General features: G+C 42.8%; 1 protein-coding gene across 1 annotated transcript in view; it reads right to left on the minus strand.

Annotated features, from left to right (window-relative positions):
• Positions 1–3,184: 3,184 nt before the first annotated feature.
• Positions 3,185–18,709, minus strand: part of cabp4 (calcium binding protein 4) — a 61,362-nt gene continuing 45,837 nt past the window's right edge. The window contains exons 7-8 of the mRNA XM_034189143.1: positions 16,292–16,439; positions 3,185–3,595 (exon numbers count right to left, since the gene is read on the minus strand). Of these exons, the coding sequence (XP_034045034.1) occupies positions 3,567–3,595; positions 16,292–16,439 (177 nt within the window). The 3' untranslated portion in view covers positions 3,185–3,566. The remainder of the gene's footprint in view (positions 3,596–16,291; positions 16,440–18,709) is intronic.

Here is an 18,709-nt window from a genome sequence, read left to right on the forward strand (position 1 = left end):
GCCTGGAAAAAGAGTTTGTTGCTCTATAAAAAAGCCCTCCGTAAAGCTAGGACATCTTTCTACTCATCACTAATTGAAGAAAATAAGAACAACCCCAGGTTTCTTTTCAGCACTGTAGCCAGGCTGACAAAGAGTCAGAGCTCTATTGAGCTGAGTATTCCATTAACTTTAACTAGTAATGACTTCATGACTTTCTTTGCTAACAAAATTTTGACTATTAGAGAAAAAATTACTCATAACCATCCCAAAGATGTATCGTTATCTTTGGCTGCTTTCAGTGATGCCGGTATTTGGTTAGACTCTTTCTCTCCGATTGTTCTGTCTGAGTTATTTTCATTAGTTACTTCATCCAAACCATCAACATGTTTATTAGACCCCATTCCTGCCAGGCTGCTCAAGGAAGTCCTACCATTATTTAATGCTTCAATCTTAAATATGATCAATCTATCTTGTTAGTTGGTTATGTACCACAGGCCTTTAAGGTGGCAGTAATTAAACCATTACTTAAAAAGCCATCACTTGACCCAGCTATCTTAGCTAATTATAGGCCAATCTCCAACCTTCCTTTTCTCTCAAAGATTCTTGAGAGGGTAGTTGTAAAACAGCTAACTGATCACCTGCAGAGGAATGGTCTATTTGAAGAGTTTCAGTCAGGTTTTAGAATTCATCATAGTACAGAAACAGCATTAGTGAAGGTTACAAATGATCTTCTTATGGCTTCGGACAGTGGACTTATCTCTGTGCTTGTTCTGTTGGACCTCAGTGCTGCTTTTGATACTGTTGACCATAAAATTTTATTACAGAGATTAGAGCATGTCATAGGTATTAAGGGCACTGCGCTGCGGTGGTTTGAATCATATTTGTCTAATAGATTACAGTTTGTTCATGTAAATGGGGAATCTTCTTCACAGACTGAAGTTAATTATGGAGTTCCACAAGGTTCTGTGCTAGGACCAATTTTGTTCACTTTGTACATGCTTCCCTTGGGCAGTATTATTAGACGGTATTGCTTAAATTTTCATTGTTACGCAGATGATACCCAGCTTTATCTATCCATGAAGCCAGAGGATACACACCAATTAGCTAAACTGCAGGATTGTCTTACAGACATAAAGACATGGATGACCTCTAATTTCCTGCTTTTAAACTCAGATAAAACTGAAGTTATTGTACTTGGCCCCACAAATCTTAGAAGCATGGTGTCTAACCAGATCGTTACTCTGGATGGCATTTCCCTGATCTCTAGTAATACTGTGAGAAATCTTGGAGTCATTTTTGATCAGGATATGTCATTCAAAGCGCATATTAAACAAATATGTAGGACTGCCTTTTTTGCATTTACGCAATATCTTTAAAATCAGAAAGGTCTTGTCTCAGAGTGATGCTGAAAAACTAATTCATGCATTATTTCCTCTAGGCTGGACTATTGTAATTCATTATTATCAGGTTGTCCTAAAGTTCCCTAAAAAGCCTTCAGTTGGTTCAGAATGCTGCAGCTAGAGTACTGACGGGGACTAGCAGGAGAGAGCATATCTCACCCCGTGTTGGCCTCTCTTCATTGGCTTCCTGTTAATTCTAGAATAGAATTTAAATTCTTCTTCTTACTATAAGGTTTTGAATAATCAGGTCCCATCTTATCTTAGGGACCTCGTAGTACCATATTACCCATTAGAGCGCTTCGCTCTCAGACTGCGGGCTTACTTGTGGTTCCTAGGGTTTGTAAGAGTAGAAGGGGGAGGCAGAGCCTTCAGCTTTCAGGCTCCTCTCCTGTGGAACCAGCTCCCAATTCAGATCAGGGAGACAGATACCCTCTCTACTTTTAAGATTAGGCTTAAAACTTTCCTTTTCGCTAAGGCTTATAGTTAGGGCTGGATCGGGTGACCCTGGACCATCCCTTGGTTATGTTGCTTTAGACGTAGACTGTGGGGGGGTTCCCATGATGCACTGTTTCTTTCTCTTTTTGCTCTTATGCATCACTCTGCATTTAATCATTAGTGATCGATCTCTGCCCCCCTTCTCGGCATGTCTTTTTCCTGGTTCTTTCCCTCAGCCCCAACCAGTCTCAGCAGAAGACTGCCCCTCCCTGAGCCTGGTTCTGCTGGAGGTTTCTTCCTGTTAAAAGGGAGTTTTTCCTTCCCACTGTGGCCAAGTGCTTGCTCATAGGGGGTCGTTTTGACCGTTGGGGTTTTCATAATTATTGTATGGCCTTGCCTTACAATGTGGAGCGCCTTGGGGCACTGTTTGTTGTGATTTGGCGCTATATAAGAAAAAAGTTGATTGATTGATTGATTGATTAGACACCCCCGATTGGGGTAAGCAGGTATAAAAAATGAATAAATGATAGGAGCTATCCTCATGATCTGTCCTCACAGGAATGTCCTCATGTTGCAATGAGAGAGGTATTTTGAGGATTTTGGAAGAAAGGAAAACCAAAATTTGTGGAGCTCAGGTGAACATAAAGTGTTTATAAATTTGGCCTTTTGTTGCATCAGTCCTCATGATGAGCAAAATGATGGTTTGTGGAAGCTGAAATGATGATTATTTAGACAGAGTTGTCCTTGTCAGTGAGAGAACATTTCCCCAGTCAAACAGTGTTGTTCTTAAAACACTAGGGCCACATAGTCCTGTGGAAAGACACTTCTTCCTTCTGTCTCTGTCTCTCTCAGGGTGTGGTTGACATTACAGAAGCTTGTTTGCTAGAATCTTGCATTTCCAAATTCTAGGTTTTGTGGCCATTCACTGCTTGTTTATGACTTTAAAAATTCTACAAATTCTACATTGTAAATGTTAGTAAGAAATGCTAAAAAACAAAAAAAAGTCTGGCAGTATTAAAGCAAATCATAATTACACAAATTACACACAATTATTGAAATATCAGTACACGTTCATTTACTAACCCAGTAAAATGTTTCTTCCTTAGAGCCAGCACTGCTCGTATCTGTAGACTTGACTTCAACTTTGTTGTGACTTGAATTGTGAATTGTATTTTTCAGGTCAACAGTTCCTTTTTTTGGGGGGGGGGGGGGGGGTGCATGTTGTGGTTCTTGCATGTAAATCATTTGTAAAATGGGCTTATTTTGAGAACATTTTTATTTTTATTTTTAAGTTATTTTGCAATATCAAATGCACATGATTTTTCAACTGAAGTGTCATTGTTGACTGTTTTACCTCGATGGACAAAGACCCTTCACAGTCTGACTCGAGAGCTGCATGTTAGAAGCTTCACATCACAACTGGGTTGTGGTGAAAACCTCCTGCTTCAGCTGAGCTGGAACTTAAATTCTGCGAGATGCAAGTTAGGTGTAAACATGTGCTTTGTTTTTGAGCCACAAGGGGGGGATAGTGTAGCACTAATGTCTATGCAGACATGTTTCATCATTGACCTGCACTTGCATCAGCCAGATGATCAGCCAATGAAAAACATGAAGCCTAACAGATGTAGAACACAAAAACATAAAATAATGAACATATTTGATTGGTGACAGTCAATATGTGCAGATTAATATGCTTTAGTAGCGTAGAGAAGGTAACTGGTAACTGAATTCCGTCTTCCATTCAGTCTTCCATCATCTAGCAGAAAGCATCATCATAAATTCTGTAAAGGGAAACAACAACAGATCCAACATCAAGAACTAATGATGCTTCAAAACAAAAAATTCAGCACAGAGGCAATGCAACTATGCTGCCACCTAAGCACAATACATAGGTCCAGGTTTCTGTAATCATCAAGATAATGGAACCCAGTAGTGACCCAGTAGTAAAGCAAAAACGAGTGACTGTAATTTTTAAGATAACATTGATGTCTACTGCAGATACTGAGCTGGTTTATAGAGCACTGCTTTTTCCATAAAGGTCAATCCTAACACTCTGTGACAGCATGCTGCCAGATGGAATGAAGGATTGCATGTATTAATCGCTTCTTGACTCACTGTCACTACCTCACTGCATTCATTAACATGGAGCTCCTTGCCAGTCAGAACAGCTTTTGATAGTGAAAATTAGTTGGTGAGAGTTTGAGGCAGGTTTGCTAATCCATCTAATTAATCCTAATTTCCATTTTCCGCTGCAGAGAGATTTACTTTCTTCTGATTGTAAATGCAAATCAACAGAACAGTGAATATAATTTCTTATTAACCTAGTAACACTGTATTATTTCTCATTCAAATGTAACAATTTGCATAGATTTTTTAAAGTTATTTCAACTGAATTAATGCCACAAGACTTCTCTAGTTAAGATTAAATTACTTAAAAAAAAATCTATGCAAATTGTTACATTTTCAGCAGTTCATTTTTCAGAGTGCCCTATTCTTTACAGTGGTACCACCGTACCAGGTGGTGATGGGGGATGTGAGGATGGACTCACTGGCTGTGGAGTACAAGTGCTCCATCACTGACCATGGGTGGTTGTAATTCTTCTGGCAGAAGAAGCACTTCATCTGTTGCATCTTCTTCTTCTTGAGAAGGGAACTGATGTTCAGGACCCTCTTCAGATCTTGGGTGAAGACGGTGCTCATAGAGGAAGTAACGGAGATGTAACAGATACATGGATAGGACCGGGTTCCTTCTAGAACCTGCAACCATGTACACCTTTGCACCTTGAAGCTCAACGTTGTTTTGGCTGTACCAGGACACCAAAATGTTGATCTCCAGTCTGTAAATAGAGTCATCCCCTGCAGAAATGAGCCCGGTGACAGTGGTGGTATGTGCAAACTTGAGGGGTTTGACTAATGACTGGAGGTGAATTTTGTGTTCAGGAAAGCTGTGTCTTCTGAACACTCACAGAGACTTTAGACACCTTTGGCCAAATGCTTCCTTGGTTATTCCACCTGTTTTTGCACATTAGGAGAGGACTGACCTGTTGTCTTTGTTCTTTTGTGAACTGGATTATGATGTAACATTATGGGCCTGACATACTAAAGGCTTGCACAAGTTAAACCATGTACAAAAACCTTTCATGCTGATTCAGTAATAGTGCCACTGCGGATTCAATCCATCTTTCCTTCATTCCTTCATTCATTTTCTGTACCCTCTTATTCCAGTTAAGGTTCACGAGGGAGCTGGACGAGAGGCAGGGTGCACCTTGGACAGGCTGCCACTATCTCACAAGGGGCCACTGAGGATTGCATCTTTTAAATGTGCAAAATAGTGCATATTGCCCATTTAGCACACATGCCTCTATAAATATGCAATTTGGAGTTTGTTCACCTAAGTGTACAAAATTCTGGAAGGAAACATGCAAACAGTTGAGATATACACATGCAGTATGACTTATGAAGATCAAAAGGTAATTTAGCGGGGCTGATATCTGTATTTAACATGTTTGAAACATTAATTTTCATTTATTGCACTTAACAGACTGCTGTTCCAGCAGCATGGAGGCATCGCCTCCTCATACACAGAATTTTAAAAAAATTTTTTCCAAAGTCAGGCACATTTAAAGAGTTAATGGTTTACTTTGTGCTTGGTTCTGTAAGAATAAATGTCTCCATGTGTAACAGGTGGACCACACACAGACAACACACATATTGGAGTCTGTGAGACATCACAGCTGTGCTCACAGAACGCACAGTGTGTGAACACACTCATGTGCAAGCTATTACAACAAACAGTCTGCTCTTTCAAACATTTAGTTCTTGTTCCATCCATGCTATTTAAGCAGACTGGTGAATAATTATGCTGCGTTCATCCAGCAGAACATACAGTAGTGTTCAGAATAATAGCAGTGCTATTTGACTAAAAATATTAATCCAGGTTTTGAGTATATTTCTTATTGTTACATGGGAAACAAGGTACCAGTAGATTCAGTAGAGTCTCACAAATCCAACAAGACCAAGCATTCATGATATGCACACTCTTAAGGCCTTGAAATTGGGCTATTAGTAAAAAAAAAAAAAAGAAAGTAGAAAAGCGGGTGTTCACAATAATAGTAGTGTGGCATTCAGTCAATGAGTTTGTCAATTTTGTGGAACAAACAGGTGTGAATCAGGTGTCCCCTATTTAAGGATGAAGCCAGCACCTGTTGAACATGCTTTTCTCTTTGAAAGCCTGAGGTAAATGGGACGTTCAAGACATTGTTCAGAAGAACAGCATAGTTTGATTAAAAAGTTGATTGGAGAGGGGAAAACTTATACGCAGGTGCAAAATATTATAGGCTGTTCATCTACAATGATCTCCAATGCTTTAAAATGGACAAAAAACCAGAGACGCGTGGAAGAAAACAGAAATCAACCATCAAAATGGATAGAAGAATAACCAGAATGGCAAAGGCTCACCCACTGATCAGCTCCAGGATGATCAAAGACAGTCTGGAGTTACCTGCAAGTGCTGTGACAGTTAGAAGACACCTGTGTGAAGCTAATTTATTTGCAAGAATCCCCCACAAAGTCCCTCTGTTAAATAAAAGACGTGCAGAAGAGGCTACAATTTGCCAAAGAACACATCAACTGGCCTAAAGAGAAATGGAGGAATATTTTGTGGACTGATGAGAGTAAAATTGTTCTTTTTGGGTCCAAGGGCCACAGACAGTTTGTGAGACGACCCCCAAACTCTGAATTCAAGCCACAGTTCACAGTGAAGACAGTGAAGCATGGTGGTGCAAGCATCATGATATGGGCATGTTTCTCCTACTATGTGATATGTGTCGGACGCAGGACGGAGAACCGACCAGCGTTTGAAGGACCCAGTATGAAATAAGCAGAGCACGGTACAAAGGATAACAAACTTTAATGACATAACAGTGATGTGCAAGATACAAACAAATAAGTGCGCGGTCTGGCATGGTGGAATGCCGGTGTGCTCCCAGCAGCACTAACGGTCCGGAGCCAGAAACAGTTCGGACCCAAGGACCCCGCCGACACCCCTCAGGTGGCCGCGACAAACCGAGTCTGTGAAAGAAGAAACCATCATGTGAGTCCACACTCCACACACAGAGAGACCACTCAAAGGTGTACATAAACAGCAAACACTTGGCTTAATCACTAATCAGGTTCCCACCCTGCAGGCATGGAACACCCAGTTCACATTCTTCACTGCAGTGGAAGCTGAATAAACGACTAACATAACAGCTCAATATAATACGGTGTGAGGGACACCACATTTACTGACTGTATTAATGTTAGTCACAAAACCTAACGTACCTCAGGAAGTGTGCTGACGAGCGGGAGACCTCACCACCTCCTCTTTCACAGACCATGGCATCAAACCTGGACGGTCTCTGCATCCACTGATGATGAGATGGCTCTCAAGACGACGATCTCACCCGTCTGGTCACAAGGTCGAGTCTCTGGCAAATACACACTGTGTACTCCAGACTTAAATGCCACCATGCCCCAATCCATAGAGATGCACCACAGCTGTGAGTCCTGACGAGCTGCACATGATCAGCCTCAGGTGATCAGGGTGAGGTCCTGATAACTCAGCCACACAGCCACTCAGTCCTAAACGCGTGCCACCTGGAAGGAAAAACAAAAGACAGAACAGAAGACAGAAACAAAAGGCAGCCAGGCACCCCCAGCCATACAACAGCACCCCACCCTCACGGGAAGCCTCCCGGCGACCACACAAACCTGGCCCAGGAGAAACACCCCCCTCCAGGGACCATGGCTGGAAACCGTATCTGCATTAATCTTCCAACAGAATCTTCATCTGACAGAACGGTTGACGTCTTCTCCTCTGACTGCATCTTTGCCCTTGTTTCTGTCAGTCAATTTGCACAGGTGTGGCCAGGAGTTCTTGAACCTGTGCGGTCAGCCTTTGTCCAACTATGTTCAAAGTCTGATTAGTCATAAAACAAAAAAGAGAAACAATCAATCAATCAATCAATTTTTTTATATAGCGCCAAATCACAACAAACAGTTGCCCCAAGGCGCTTTATATTGTAAGGCAAGGCCATACAATAATTATGTAAAACCCCAACGGTCAAAACGACCCCCTGTGAGCAAGCACTTGGCTACAGTGGGAAGGAAAAACTCCCTTTTAACAGGAAGAAACCTTCAGCAGAACCAGGCTCAGGGAGGGGCAGTCTTCTGCTGGGACTGGTTGGGGCTGAGGGAGGGAGAGAACCAGGAAAAAGACATGCTGTGGAGGGGAGCAGAGATCGATCACTAATGATTAAATGCAGAGTGGTGCATACAGAGCAAAAAGAGAAAGAAACAGTGCATCATGGGAACCCCCCAGCAGTCTATGTCTATAGCAGCATAACTAAGGGATGGTTCAGGTTCACCCGATCCAGCCCTAACTATAAGCTTTAGCAAAAAGGAAAGTTTTAAGCCTAATCTTAAAAGTAGAGAGGGTGTCTGTCTCCCTGATCTGAATTGGGAGCTGGTTCCACAGGAGAGGAGCCTGAAAGCTGAAGGCTCTGCCTCCCATTCTACTCTTACAAACCCTAGGAACTACAAGTAAGCCTGCAGTCTGAGAGCGAAGCGCTCTATTGGGGTGATATGGTACTACGAGGTCCCTAAGATAAGATGGGACCTGATTATTCAAAACCTTATAAGTAAGAATAAGAATTTTAAATTCTATTCTAGAATTAACAGGAAGCCAATGAAGAGAGGCCAATATGGGTGAGATATGCTCTCTCCTTCTAGTCCCCGTCAGTACTCTAGCTGCAGCATTTTGAATTAACTGAAGGCTTTTTAGGGAACTTTAGGACAACCTGATAATAATGAATTACAATAGTCCAGCCTAGAGGAAATAAATGCATGAATTAGTTTTTCAGCATCACTCTGAGACAAGACCTTTCTGATTTTAGAGATATTGCGTAAATGCAAAAAAGCAGTCCTACATATTTGTTTAATATGCGCTTTGAATGACATATCCTGATCAAAAATGACTCCAAGATTTCTCACAGTATTACTAGAGGCCAGGGCAATGCCATCCAGAGTAAGGATCTGGTTAGACACCATGTTTCTAAGATTTGTGGGGCCAAGTACAATAACTTCAGTTTTATCTGAGTTTAAAAGCAGAAAATTAGAGGTCATCCATGTCTTTATGTCTGTAAGACAATCCTGCAGTTTAGCTAATTGGTGTGTGTCCTCTGGCTTCATGGATAGATAAAGCTGGGTATCATCTGCGTAACAATGAAAATTTAAGCAATACCGTCTAATAATACTACCTAAGGGAAGCATGTATAAAGTGAATAAAATTGGTCCTAGCACAGAACCTTGTGGAACTCCATAATTAACCCTAGTCTGTGAAGACGATTCCCCATTTACATGAACAAATTGTAATCTATTAGACAAATATGATTCAAACCACCGCAGCACAGTGCCTTTAATACCTATGGCATGCTCTAATCTCTGTAATAAAATTTTATGGTCAACAGTATCAAAAGCAGCACTGAGGTCTAACAGAACAAGCACAGAGATGAGTCCACTGTCCGAGGCCATAAGAAGATCATTTGTAACCTTCACTAATGCTGTTTCTGTACTATGATGAATTCTAAAACCTGACTGAAACTCTTCAAATAGACCATTCCTCTGCAGATGATCAGTTAGCTGTTTTACAACTACCCTTTCAAGAATTTTTGAGAGAAAAGGAAGGTTGGAGATTGGCCTATAATTAGCTAAGATAGCTGGGTCCAGTGATAGCTTTTTAAGTAATGGTTTAATTACTGCCACCTTAAAAGCCTGTGGTACATAGCCAACTAACAAAGATAGATTGATCATATTTAAGATCGAAGCATTAAATAATGGTAGGGCTTCCTTGAGCAGCCTGGTAGGAATGGGGTCTAATAAACATGTTGATGGTTTGGATGAAGTAACTAATGAAAATAACTCAGACAGAACAATCGGAGAGAAAGAGTCTAACCAAATACCGGCATCACTGAAAGCAGCCAAAGATAACGATACGTCTTTGGGATGGTTATGAGTAATTTTTTCTCTAATAGTTAAAATTTTGTTAGCAAAGAAAGTCATGAAGTCATTACTAGTTAAAGTTAATGGAATACTCAGCTCAATAGAGCTCTGACTCTTTGTCAGCCTGGCTACAGTGCTGAAAAGAAACCTGGGGTTGTTCTTATTTTCTTCAATTAGTGATGAGTAGAAAGATGTCCTAGCTTTACGGAGGGCTTTTTTATAGAGCAACAGACTCTTTTTCCAGGCTAAGTGAAGATCTTCTAAATTAGTGAGATGCCATTTCCTCTCCAACTTACGGGTTATCTGCTTTAAGCTACGAGTTTGTGAGTTATACCACGGAGTCAGGCACTTCTGATTTAAAGCTCTCTTTTTCAAAGGAGCTACAGCATCCAAAGTTGTCTTCAATGAGGATGTAAAACTATTGACGAGATACTCTATCTCACTTACAGAGTTTAGGTAGCTACTCTGCACTGTGATGGTATATGGCATTAGAGAACATAAAGAAGGAATCATATCCTTAAACCTAGTTACAGCGCTTCTGAAAGACTTCTAGTGTAATGAAACTTATTCCCCACTGCTGGGTAGTCCATCAGAGTAAATGTAAATGTTATTAAGAAATGATCAGACAGCAGGGAGTTTTCAGGGAATACTGTTAAGTCTTCTATTTCCATACCATAAGTCAGAACAAGATCTAAGATATGATTAAAGTGGTGGGTGGACTCATTTACTTTTTGAGCAAAGCCAATAGAGTCTAATAATAGATTAAATGCAGTGTTGAGGCTGTCATTCTCAGCATCTGTGTGGATGTTAAAATCGCCCACTATAATTATCTTATCTGAGCTAAGCACTAAGTCAGACAAAAGGTCTGAAAATTCACAAAGAAACTCACAGTAACGACCAGGTGGACGATAGATAATAACAAATAAAACTGGTTTTTGGGACTTCCAATTTGGATGGACAAGACTAAGAGTCAAGCTTTCAAATGAATTAAAGCTCTGTCTGGGTTTTTGATTAATTAATAAGCTGGAATGGAAGATTGCTGCTAATCCTCCGCCCCGGCCCGTGCTACTAGCATTCTGACAGTTAGTGTGACTTGGGGGTGTTGACTCATTTAAACTAACATATTCATCTTGCTGTAACCAGGTTTCTGTAAGGCAGAATAAATCAATATGTTGATCAATTATTATATCATTTACCAACAGGGACTCAGAAGAGAGAGACCTAATGTTTAATAGACCACATTTAACTGTTTTAGTCTGTGGTGCAGTTGAAGGTGCTATATTATTTTTTCTTTTTGAATTTTTATGCTTAAATAGATTTTTGCTGGTTATTGGTAGTCTGGGAGCAGGCACCGTCTCTACGGGGATGGGGTAATGAGGGGATGGTAGGGGGAGAGAAGCTGCAGAGAGGTGTGTAAGACTACAACTCTGCTTCCTGGTCCCAACCCTGGATAGTCACGGTTTGGAGGATTTAAGAAAATTGGCCAGATTTCTAGAAATGAGAACTGCTCCATCCAAAGTGGGATGGATGCCGTCTCTCCTAACAAGACCAGGTTTTCCCCAGAAGCTTTGCCAATTATCTATGAAGCCCACCTCATTTTTTGGACACCACTCAGACAGCCAGCAATTCAAGGAGAACATGCGGCTAAACATGTCACTCCCGGTCTGATTGGGGAGGGGCCCAGAGAAAACTACAGAGTCCGACATTGTTTTTGCAAAGTTACACACCGATTTAATGTTAATTTTAGTGACCTCCGATTGGCGTAACCGGGTGTCATTACTGCCGACGTGAATTACAATCTTACCAAATTTACGCTTAGCCTTAGCCAGCAGTTTCAAATTTCCTTCAATGTCGCCTGCTCTGGCCCCCGGAAGACAATTGACTATGGTTGCTGGTGTCGCTAACTTCACATTTCTCAAAACAGAGTCGCCAATAACCAGAGTTTGATCCTCGGCGGATGTGTCGCCGAGTGGGGAAAAATGGTTAGAAATGTGAACGGGTTGGCGGTGTACACGGGGCTTCTGTTTAGAACTACGCTTCCTCCTCACAGTCACCCAGTCGGCCTGCTTTCCCGGCTGCTCGGGATCTGCCAGGGGGTAACTAACGGCGGCTAAGCTACCTTGGTCCACACCGACTACAGGGGCCTGGCTAGCTGAATTTTCCACGGTGCGGAGCCGAGTCTCCAATTCGCCCAGCCTGGCCTCCAAAGCTACGAATAAGCTACACTTATTACAAGTACCATTACTGCTAAAGGAGGCCGAGGAATAACTAAACATTTCACACCCAGAGCAGAAAAGTGCGGGAGAGACAGGAGAAGCCGCCATGCTAAATCGGCTAAGAGCTAGTAGCTACGCTAAGAGCTCCGCCGTGCGCGTTCACCCATTACAGACCCACTCATGCAGCTCCCATTTTACCTCTTATCCGGTCGGAGTGCGACGCGAAGCTGTCGCCAGTCACACTCCACCACAACCCATGGATAAGGCACAACACAGGAACACGGCTGCAAGAGAGCTCAAATCAGTATTCAGTAATGGGTTCTCAGACACGCACCATCCGGGCGGAGAGCACCCGCAACTGATCCGGATAACTTCTGAACGTCTGCTGCCGCCTTACCGGCGCGGTACCGTCTCTGCTACCACTGGGTCCGTGATGTATGGCCAGAGACTACTGTTATGTGTCGGACGCAGGACGGAGAACCGACCAGCGTTTGAAGGACCCAGTATGAAATAAGCAGAGCACGGTACAAAGGATAACAAAATTGAATGACATAACAGTGACGTGCAAGATACAAACAAATAAGTGCGCGGTCTGGCGTGGTGGAATGCCGGTGTGCTCCCAGCAGCACTAACGGTCCGGAGCCAGAAACAGTTCGGACCCAAGGACCCCGCCGACACCCCCCAGGTGGCCGCGACAAACCGAGTCTGTGAAAGAAGAAACCATCATGTGAGTCCACACTCCACACACAGAGAGACCACTCAAAGGTGTACATAAACAGCAAACACTTCCTGGCTTAATCACTAATCAGCTTCCCACCCTGCAGGCATGGAACACCCAGTTCACATTCTTCACTGCAGTGGAAGCTGAATAAATGACTAACATAACAGCTCAATATAATACGGTGTGAGGGACACCACATTTACTGACTGCACTAATGTTAGTCACAAAACCTAACGTACCTCAGGAAGTGTGCTGACGAGCGTGAGACCTCACCCCCTCCTCTTTCACAGACCATGGCATCAAACCTGGACGGTCTCTGCATCCATGATGATGAGATGGCTCTCAAGACGACGATCTCACCCGTCTGGTCACAAGGTCGAGTCTCTGGCAAATACACACTGTGTACTCCAGCCTTAAATGTCACCATGCCCCAATCCATAGAGATGCACCACAGCTGTGAGTCCTGACGAGCTGCACATGATCAGCCTCAGGTGATCAGGGTGAGGTCCTGATAACTCAGCCACACAGCCACTCAGTCCTAAACACGTGCCACCTGGAAGGAAAAACAAAAGACAGAACAGAAGACAGAAACAAAAGGCAGCCAGGCACCCCCAGCTATACAACACTATGGTGTTGGGCCTATATATCGCATACCAGGTATCATGGATCAGTTTGGATATGTTAAAATACTTGAAGAGGTCATGTTGCCTTATGCTGAAGAGGACATGCCCTTGAAATGGGTGTTTCAACAAGACAATGACCCCAAGCACACTAGTAAACGAGCAAAATCTTGGTTCAAAACCAACAATATTAATGCCTCGCAGATGTGAAGAAATCATGAAAAACTGTGGTTATACAATTAAATACTAGTTTAGTGATTCACAGGATTGCTAAAAAACCAGTTTGAACATAATAGTTTTGAGTTTGTAGCGTCAACAGCAGATGCTACTATTATCGTGAACACCCCCTTTTCTACTTTTTTTTTTTACTAATAGCCCAATTTCATAGCCTTAAAGTAGACCTGCATTGAAATAAATGCAGTCAGATCTTTGGACCAAAAAATTATATATTTACACATAAGATCCTTCTGAATGTAGTAAAGTAAATCTGCAAGCCCAGATCTGTCATTCAGTGGAGAAATCTTAATTTGAAAATTACAAATTTACAGCTAACATTTAGCCCTCCGCAAATTGTCCCTCTCATCATGGACGCTGCCGAGACATCATGGACAAGACCATATCCCAGCATGCATTGCACTTGCATTGCATTGCATTTGAATTACAAATTTGGGCTTACAGATTTACTTTACTGCATTCACAAGGGTCTTATAAATACATATCAGCTATTTCTTTCTGAAATCTGACCACATTTATTTCAATGCAGGTCAACTTTAAGAGTGTACATATCATGAATGCTTGGTCTTGTTGGATTTGTGAGAATCTTGTTGTGTGTTGGGGGGGGGCGGTTTGGCTGGACAAGGTTGGGTTGTTTTGTGTTTATTTTCCTTCCCAAGTGATTTGGGGCTGTTCTCTGAGGAAAATGTGCTGCAGAAGAGTCTCTCTCCTCTGTTACGATGATTGGCTGCACCTGTTGCATTCTCGTGCGGCTCTCTATCAGGACAATCCACGACACCTGTGATGTTCACGTGCAGATCTGAGGACTTCCAGCTGGTACTAATGTAGTGATGGAGTACTACATTTAAACCAGCAGTGAGTTGGATAAGACTGCCGGAGAATACGACCTTGTGACGACTGTGTGGGGACGCTGAGGGCCGTTTCAGAGTCTGACATCGCGCCTGTGAAGGAGGACGAGGGTGAGAGGCAAACGTTGTCAGCACACGACAGAGGTGAATATTCTGAAAAGTTTATCCATGAATGTAAATTGGCGTTTATACGCAGCTATAAGTAATTATTGGTGGAAATTGTTTGGTGTGCTCCTCACGGCAGTGGCGTGCAGATTAATGATCCCCCACTAGCTGTGAGCAGCAGCCTCTTTGAACTAAGTTTGAAACCAGACCTAAACGTGTAGCTGATAAGTTTGCCTCTAAACAATATTTCGTAGTAATAAGTGTTGAATAATCTCATCTCTGTTCCTCCTTCGCAGAGTACAGTCTGGGAAAGTCACCTGGGGGGGGTGTTGGTGGAACTCCTGAGTCCTGAACGTTCGGACTCCAACTGTTGAGATGCTGAGAGAGCGCGCCGCCTTTTCACCTCACCAGAACTTGAATTATTTAGTATTTCATCTATAGCACAAAGGGTGAAAAATAAATGTGTTTTCTTTTTGGAACTGCTTCTTATTATTTCATGCTGGGTTCAGTCAGATACTGGACCGCTCCTCAATCCGCGTCTTATCCATAACAAATCTACTGAATCTACTGGTACCTTGTTTCCCATGTAACAATAAGAAATATACTCAAAACCTGGATTAATCTTTTTAATCACATAGCACTACTATTATTCTGAACACTACTGTACGTTGTAACTGCGCACAGTTGTCTGTGTGCGTTTCACCAGCAGACCACATCATTCACCGGTTTGCTTAAATACCATGGATGGAACAATAACTAAAGATAGTTTTCTATTAATTTTTTTTTTTTTAATTTGCCAGAGAGTGAACAGTACTGTTGTTAGCACAAGGTTCACACCTGCAAATGGCTGCATTAATTTCATTTTTACAGCCATTAAAATGTGCAAAATCCTCATTTACATATTGCTGTCTGTTTTACACTACCACCCGCAATCAATTGTGTATTTACTCTTTGCGAATCAACTGCAAAACTGTTTTCACCCAATCGTGCAAATGGTTGGTTTGTCCACACAGTTTATCCCACATTATCTGGGATCTAAGTAAATTAGGCCCTTTGTATTACTGATGTGATGTTTCTGTAAATTATTTCTTACCTGCTTATTGATTGCTTGTATCTGTTCTGTACAATACTACGTTCTTCACAACTGTAATCAATTTGTGAGGGAAGAAAACCATCATTTTTCTATGACTTAACATTCACGTGATGTCGATGGCTCATAAACATGTTGACATTAGAGTGAATTATTTGTACCCTACATGTAGATACGTGTGTCTTTGGGCCCTATTTTGACAGTGGATGCAAAACCGAAATTAATTTTGCTGTGTCTGTGTACATTGTCTCCACATTGCTGTTTTAACAGTAATAAATACTCCTGTTCATTATTCATGGTCATGTGTTAATCTCAGTATTAACTAATCCAACAGGCATCATCGCACATGGTGATTTCCATGATGATGATGATCAACCAATCAGAGCTGCTTCTTCTCTCTTCCCAGTTTATTTTCCTGTGTAATGGTGGTCTAAGGTGCAAAATCTGTCTGACCACATCTTATTTTTAGAAGCTGACATGACTGCAGGGGTATATGGATTTAGAGGACACAGACACTGGGCATAAAAATTACATTTTTCTTCTATCTCTTGTTATTTTTCATGTATAGAAATTATTTCTCTATTGCACTGCAGGATTACTCACCATCAAAGTCTATGTGTCCATCTTTGTTGAGGTCAATGTCACTGAGGATCTCCTCCAGTTCTCCTTTCTTCAGTTTCTCCCCCAGGAGTGTCTTCATGCCTTCTTTCAGTTCATCTGAGGTGATCTTTCCATCACCATCACAATCAAACTGCAACTCATTGATGGAGACGAAGGAGTTGGAAACAGAAATATAGATGAATAAATAAGTACAGTACAGATCAATTGTGAATATGGCAGCGATGAGATTAGACACAGCAGCGATAACAAAGTGGAAAAAAAAATCTAAACACCAGGCCTGGGGACTATCCATCCATCCATGAATTTTCTTCCGCTTTATCTGGAGTCGGGTCGCGGGGGCAGCAGCTCAAGCAAAGCAGCCCAGACCTCCCGATCCACACACACCTCCCCCAGCTCCTCCGGGGGAACCCCAAGGCGTTCCCAAGCCAGCTGAGAGATGTAGTCCCTCCAGCATGTCCTGGGTCTTCTCCGGGGCCTCCTCCCAATGGGACGTGCCCGGAACATCTCTTCAGCGAGGCGTCCAGGGGGCATCCGGAAAAGATGCCCAAGCCACCTCAGCTGGCTCCTTTCAACGTGCAGGAGCAGCGGCGCGACTCCGAGCTCCTCCCGAGTGACCGAGCTCCTCACCCTATCTCTAAGGGAGCGCCCAGCCACCCTGCGGAGGAACCTCATCTCGGCCGCTTGTACTCGCAATCTCGTTCTTTCGGTCATGAGCCAAATCTCGTGACCATAGGTGAGGGTCGGAACGTAGATCGATCGGTAAATCGAGAGCTTTGCCCTCCTACTCAGCTCTCTCTTCACCACGACGGTCCAATACAGCGACCGCATCACTGCAGACGCTGCACTGATCCGTCTGTTGATCTCACGCTCCATCCGTCCCTCGTTCGTGAACAAGACCCAGAGATACTTAACACTAGAACTACCAGCCTTTTCTCACTACTCCTTTTTCTACCGGAGGGTGCCAAATGGCACCGCTGGGGTAATTCACAACTCATTAGGCCACCTTTTCTTATGTGAATGCAGCCATTAGATCGGAATGTGCCAGTACCAGAGTCACCAGCAGTTTGACCCTAAAGCCTCGGTCCCACCAAGTGAAGAAGGAGTGAAGAAGGAGCCACGCTCCGTGTTTTTTTTTGTTTCGTGAGCTATCGTGGCATTATAGTGGCTCAGAGTGGCTGTTAGAGGCATTATCTTCAGTTAACGAGGCTCCTCTCTGAGCGTGGCGCTAATTTCATGATGTTCAAAATTTAGCAACAACAGCGTGGCACAGTTTGTGTTCGAGTTACTGCGACGGCATAGAGGCATTTGCGTGGTGCTTACGAGTCTGCAAAAAGTCCATTATCCGTGCACCTGGCACCTTCGCAGGACCTGAGAGGCTATTTTTGGAGCGGCTCCTCCTCTTAAGCACACAATTGCACCTGCTTTGTGCGCTGGACTCTATATCGCTCGTTATCACTCTGTCCAGCACTGGCGCACTGTGTAGCCCAACCGAGGCCCGAGATGGAGGGGTAATTGGCCTGCCCCTCACCTCACTGGTACAGGACACAATCAATCAATCAATCAATCAATCAATTTTTTTTTTATATACCGCCAAATCACAACAAACAGTTGCCCCAAAGCGCCTTATATTGTAAGGCAAGGCCATACAATAATTATGTAAAATCCCAACGGTCAAAACGACCCCATGTGAGCAAGCACTTGGCTACAGTGGGAAGGAAAAACTCCCTTTTAACAGGAAGAAACCTCCAGCAGAACCAGGCTCAGGGAGGGGCAGTCTTCTGCTGGGACTGGTTGGGGCTGAGGGAGAGAACCAGGAAAAAGACATGCTGTGGAGGGGAGCAGAGATCGATCACTAATGATTAAATGCAGAGTGGTGCATACAGAGCAAAAAGAGAAAGAAACAATGCATCATGGGAACCCTCCAGCAGTCTACGTCTATAGCAGCATAACTAAGGGATGGTTCAGGGTCACCTGATCCAGCCCTAACTATAAGCTTTAGCAAAAAGGAAAGTTTTAAGCCTAATCTTAAAAGTAGAGAGGGTGTCTGTCTCCCTGATCTGAATTGGGAGCTGGTTCCACAGGAGAGGAGCCTGAAAGCTGAAGGCTCTGCCTCCCATTCTACTCTTACAAACCCTAGGAACTACAAGTAAGCCTGCAGTCTGAGAGCGAAGCACTCTATTGGGGTGATATGGTACTACGAGGTCCCTAAGATAAGATGGGACCTGATTATTCAAAACCTTATAAGTAAGAAGAAGAATTTTAAATTCTATTCTAGAATTAACAGGAAGCCAATGAAGAGAGGCCAATATGGGTGAGATATGCTCTCTCCTTCTAGTCCCCGTCAGTACTCTAGCTGCAGCATTTTGAATTAACTGAAGGCTTTTTAGGGAACTTTTAGGA

The sequence above is a fragment of the Thalassophryne amazonica genome, chromosome 15, assembly GCF_902500255.1.
Source record: "Thalassophryne amazonica chromosome 15, fThaAma1.1, whole genome shotgun sequence".
Classification (NCBI taxonomy): domain Eukaryota; kingdom Metazoa; phylum Chordata; class Actinopteri; order Batrachoidiformes; family Batrachoididae; genus Thalassophryne; species Thalassophryne amazonica.